General features: G+C 37.0%; 1 protein-coding gene across 1 annotated transcript in view; it reads left to right on the plus strand.

Moving 5' to 3' along the window:
* CEP78 (centrosomal protein 78) overlaps positions 1 to 3,858 on the plus strand; it is a 32,114-nt gene extending 28,256 nt beyond the window's left edge. Inside the window, exon 17 of the mRNA XM_031449919.2 lies at positions 1,945 to 3,858. Within this exon, the coding sequence (XP_031305779.1) occupies positions 1,945 to 1,949 (5 nt within the window). The 3' untranslated portion in view covers positions 1,950 to 3,858. The remainder of the gene's footprint in view (positions 1 to 1,944) is intronic.
* The last annotated feature ends 2,142 nt before the right edge of the window (positions 3,859 to 6,000 follow it).

The raw sequence follows: 6,000 nt of genomic DNA on the forward strand, positions 1-6,000 counted from the left end.
AATTGTAACAGCTATATATAAGTGATGAGCTGGAATTGGACTGAAACCTATGTTCTTCATTACTTTGTTATCCTGTTTCCTTGTTGAGAGAGGAAAACACCAAGAGAAAAGCTAGTGAGCACGAGAAGTGCAAGAGAGTGGGGCTGTCAGAAAGCATGCCTGTCTTCCCCATTGGAGCAGAATTTTTAAGAGTACATAAGAGTATATGTACCTATATCTCTAATTAATTATGCCTCCCGGGTAATACAATCATAGATAAGTCCTTAGTTCAATCAGACTGAAAGCTGAGATCAGAGAGAAGCTGGAGTGTCAGATTTCTTCTGGAAGGTCTTCCCTGATTGTTCGTAAGAGGGCTGCTAAATACTGTTTAGTTCATGGATCATGGATTGAGTGTTTCAGGAGTAAAACAAGGAACGAGACGTAATGTTGGCAGTAGAGTGAGGGGGGAAGCCATACCAGCGGGTTCCCTAAAGATATGCGTAACACTCTGATGGGGATACTCAGGAATTTAGTCCACGTTTAGGGAAGAAGAGGGAAAACTGGGGGGCAAAGAAAAGTCATCTAAAAAGGGAATACCTAAGCTAGGTCTTAAAGGCCTTGTTAAAAGCTGGTGAGTAAGTTGAAGGGAAGGGACACTCAAGGCAGAGAGCGCAGCATATACAGTGGTGCAGAACCGCGAGTGCAAGTGGTGTGCTTGGGGGAACCACAGGTACCGGGGCTTAGACTGAGTGCAGTGTGATGCTCAGCACGTGATGCTCCAGCAGGCAGCAAGGTGTCAGAGCGGGTCCTAACATCCATGTTGCATGGAGCTGGAGCTGATTCTTTTTTCTCAGAAAACAGCTGAGAATGGAAATGGCACGTTCAAGTCTGCATTTTAGATCATTAATGTCAGTGTGAAAGATGACTTTGAAGAAGCCTGGAGATAATTATGCCACACTGTTCTGAGGAGCAGTGTTTTCTTTTATTTTCAAGGAGGACTTAACATGCCCCCACCGCCTCTCCTGTCCCTCCTGAAAGGCTAACATGGCAAACATAAGGGAGACCCCCACTGAAGTAAAGTTAGGCAGGTTTCCTTACCGTACAACTTCTCAGGGCTGCTTCAGGCTAATTTTCATTGTGGACCTTCACAGCAGGCATGTGGTGTGCTGCCCTTCTCAAACACATTATAGAATCCTTTTGTATTTGAACTGTCTAACAACTGGTTCCACCAAACAGCAATTTGGTAACTTCTAGATTAGATGATAGCAAGAAGAACAGGGGTCTGAAGTAAGGTACAGGTGAAGGGAGGAAGTAGGTTCTAGTTTTATTTAGGAAATAATATAAAACATAGCTTGGTTGTGAGAAGTAAAGAAATAGGAGGTAGAGGCTGCCCCCCCATTTATGTGACTAAGGTTGGGTGGTGGTATCATTGAGGTACGAAATGGGAGAAGAACTGCATTGAGGAGAGGAGTTCAGTTTTGGACGTGTTGAATTTTCGGACACCTGGAGAATTCAGGAGATGACTGGTAGATAACTGGACATGCACTCAAAGACATGGAAAGATAAAAATGTGAATGTCATCAGCATACATAAGAAGTAGTTAAAATCACAAAAATGGATGACATTAAGAGAACTATGGGGACTGACAAAGTTTAATAAGCTAAGGAAGGATTCTGGGAAGAAGAGAGGTGATATCCAGAAAGGAGGCAGTAGGTAATGGTGTCCTGCTGCAGAGAATGTAAGTGTCCATTGGATTTGGGCAGTTAGGTCCCTGCTGACTTTAGTGAAAGTGGTTCAGTGACATGGTCTATGAGAAAGCCAGATTGCAGTAAATAGAGGGGATAGGGCTGCCCCAGAGGGATAGTGAAGACAGTGGGGATAGGCTACTCTGAAGGAGTTAGGAAGAAAAGAGAAAACAATTAGAAAAAGAAATTTTTTTAGAATGAGAGGACTTCTGTTTTATAGGTTGAAAGGAAGGAACCAGCTGAAGGAGATCATGAAGATGCTGAAGAATGAGACTCCTCTGTGCGGCAGGATCTGAGATGGAGGAGCACGAGGTGCACTGATGCTCTTCAGGCTGGGAGAAAGTGATCTAAACAGATGAGGCTGTAGATTGATTCCTTGGTAAATTTGAGGTGGTGGGCAGTGCAAAATGATAAGTAATTTAGGGAATTGAAATATGTATAAGAAAAAAATCTTGCACAATATATAAAATGATTTGTGCTCTTAGAGTTGGATGGATATTGGTATGTATGGAGGGAAATAACTAAGAAGAGATAGAAGTTAAATGAGTTTATACTGATAACCTCAGTTTTCTTTGACCACAGATTTTTTTCCTTTTTTTTTTTAAATTAAAGTACCATCAATTAAAATGTGTCAATTTCTGGTGTACAGCACAATGTCCCAGTCATGCATATACATACATGTATTCATTTTTAATTTTTTTCATTAAAGGTTACTACAAGATATTGAACATAGTTCCCTGTGCTATACAGCAGAAACTTTTTTTTAAATCTATTTTTATATATAGTGAGTAACATTTGTAAAGTTCAAACTCAAATTTATCCCTTCTGACCCCCTTTCCCTGGTAACCACAAGATTGTTTACTATGTCTGCAAGTCTATTTCTGTTTTGTAGGTGAGTTCATAGTGTCCTTTTTTTTTTTAGGTTCCACATATGAGTGATATCATATGATATTTTTCTTTCTCTTTCTGGCTTACTTCACTTAGAATGATGATCACTAGGTCCATCCATGTTGCTGCAAATGGCATTATTTTATTCTTTTTTATGGTAGAGTAGTATTCCATTGTATAAATATACCACAGCTTCTTTATCCAGTCATCTGTCGATGGACATTTAGGTTGCTTCCATGTCTTGACTATTGTATAGAGTGCTGCTATGAACATTGGGGTGCATGTATCTTTTTGAATTAGAGTTCCCTCCTGATATATACCCAGAAGTGGGATTGCTGGATCATATGGTAAGTCTATTTTTAGTTTTCCAAGGAATCTCCATACAGTTTTCCATAATGGCTGCACCAAACTACATTCCCACCAGCATTGTAGGAGAGTTCCCTTTTCTCCACACCCTTTCTAGCATTTACCAGTCACGGACTTTTGAATAATGGCCATTCTGACTGGTGTGAGGTGATACTTCATTATAGTTTTGATTTGCATTTCTTTGATAATTAGTGATAATGAGCATTTTTTCATATGCCTATTGGCCATTTGTGTGTCTTCATTGGAGAATTGCTGGTTTAGGTCTTCTGCCCATTTTTGGATTGGGTTGTTTGTTTTTTGTTATTAAGTTGTAAGAGCTGTTTATATATTCTGGAAATTAAGCCTTTGTCAGTTACATCATTTGCAAATATTTTCTCCCATTCTGTAGGTTGTTGTTTTGTTTTGCTTATGGTTTCTTTTGCTGTGCAAAAGCTTGTAAGTTTAATTAGGTCCCATTTGTTTATTTTTTTCTCTTATTTCTATTGCCTTGGTAAGCTGCCCTAGGAGAACATTGCTAAGATTCATGTCAGAGAATGTTTTGCCTGCTTTCTTCTAGGAGATTTATCATGTCTTGTCTTATATTAAGTCTTTGATCCATTTTGAGTTTATTTTTGTGTATGGTGTGAGAGAGTGTTCTAACTTCATTGATTTACATGCTGCTATCCAGTTTTCCCAACACCACTTGCTGAAGAGACTGTCTTTTCTCCATTGTATATTCTTGCCTCCTTTCTTGAAGATTAATTGACCATAGGTCTGTGGGTTTATTTCTGGGCTCTCTCTTCTGTTCCATTGGTCCATATGTCTGTTTTTATGCTAATACTACACTGTTTTGATTACTGTAGCTCTGTAGTATTGTCTGAAGTCTGGGAGGGTTATTTGACCACAGATTTTTAAAGATACATATATAGACATACATAAGTATAGTTTTAAAATTCTTTCACATTTTACATGTTTTATTAATCATTTGAAATGATTCCATTAAAAATTATAATTACGGATTCTTTTCTGCTTGAATATGTACAATTTTAGTACTTTGTTAAACTTTCAATACTAAACCTAAAGCAGTATCACTTAATTAAAATTAAGTATTTTCATTTGGGTTAGAGGTTACAAGTTTGTACCTTTACTGAGAAATTACTGTGTACCTTTGCTAAGTGTTTACCAGAGCATATGCAATCCGTGCAGATAGGAATTTGGGGGTTTTAACAGTGTCAGATGTGATAATGTAGCAAAGAGCTTGTTATCCTGCCCTAAATCTACTACAATTACTTTTGGTCAAAAATTACTATTGTGTGCCTATCCAGCACCATGTCCAGGAATCAGTCTAATTTCAAATGGATATTTACAGAATTAATCCCTAACCTCAAAATAGTAGCACTTGATTTTTAGAAGATCAGCAAGAAAGGACATGATTAATTTTTTAGAAGATCCTGATAATAAACTACATGCTAGAACTTACAGTTTAACATGGATGACTGAACACATTATTCTGCTCTTCCAGAATGCTACTGAAATGACTGGAGAAATATCAAAATAAAAGTAAATGAGTAGCAGAGTTTGAAAACCAGAACATTAAAAATGCAGAGTTTCTAGAAGATAAAAAGCAGGTTAAAGAAAAATCAATTAAAGAGTGGACCAGCTAAGCCATTTCACTTAACTCTTTGAAGTACCTAATTATGGAGTTTGCCGCCAAGTTCAGCTAGGAAAGTAGCTCTCTGAAGTGGGATTTCTGATACAAGGAACACTGAGATTGGAGAATAGGGGGATTGTCCAGAATGACTACAGGGAGGAACTGAAAGTAAGCTGCCACACTCCCTGGCTATGGTGTGGCCTGCCACTCCCTGTATAATCACCAGAGGTGCCTGTAATCAGAATTTGTGTTAACTGAAATTGAACTAGAATTTTCATTTGGCTGAGGAAAAGCACTTCAAACTTTAGTTCTTAGGCCCTTGTCTATAAAAATTCCAAGAATCATCAAAGTTGAAGAAAACCACTAACTTAAAGGAGACACCAAAGTAAAACAAATTAACCTGTTCAAGAAAGTAGTTACTAAAAGAAACAGAAGAAATTTAAAAATCAATACAGTTAAGATCCTCAAAGATTCATGAAGATATTGCAGCCATCAAGAATAGGATGGTAGGAAAAAGAAATAATTTAGTTTCTGGAAATTAAAGATATGATTGTGAAAATAAAACACTCAGAAAATGGACTATATAGCAGATCAGATTGAGTTGAAGCTTGAATTCATGAAATGGAAGACTCAATCCCTTAATATACACTGTAAAGGGATGAGAGATAGAAGTTATGAAAGAGAAGTGAGACTCAACACAGTAATTGGCATAAATAAGTGCACAAATATTTGTTGAATTATACTATGTGATACCGGTATGACTAGAAGAAATCTTGCTCTAGGAATTACTAAGAAAACTGAACAATGAATCCATGAAAGATTTTAATAATCACCAGGAATGCTTGTAATTAGAAAAAATGTAAGTAGAAAAAATACAAGTAAATATTATGTGTATGTAACTAAATTTCATGGCTTTACCATGAATGGAGGTAGGGTAGGATATAGAAAGTGAACAGATGTTTAGGATCTTGTCTTTTTCAAGGCAAGGATATAATGTTTGCCACTACATGTTGTTAGAAAAACATATTTAAAGTTAAATGTATGACAGAACTATTATGCTGTACACCAGAAATTGACACAACATTGTAAACTGACTATACTTCAATCAAAACAAAAGAAAAAAAAACAAAAAAAGATTATGTACTTTATGATTCCATTTGTATAATCTTGAAAAGGCAAAGCTATAATGATCACAAATAAATCAGTGGTTGCTAGGTGTTGATGTGGGAGGATTTGATTACAAAGAGGCTGTGCAAGGGAGTTTTTTTCAGTGATGAACTGTTCTGTATTCTGGTTGTGATGGTGGTAACATGAATCCACACATAAGTTAAAATTAATGGACCTGTACCCTTTCCCCTACAAAAAAACCCACATCATTTTTACCATATAATT

The sequence above is a fragment of the Camelus dromedarius genome, chromosome 10 (assembly GCF_036321535.1).
Source record: "Camelus dromedarius isolate mCamDro1 chromosome 10, mCamDro1.pat, whole genome shotgun sequence".
Lineage (NCBI taxonomy): Eukaryota > Metazoa > Chordata > Mammalia > Artiodactyla > Camelidae > Camelus > Camelus dromedarius.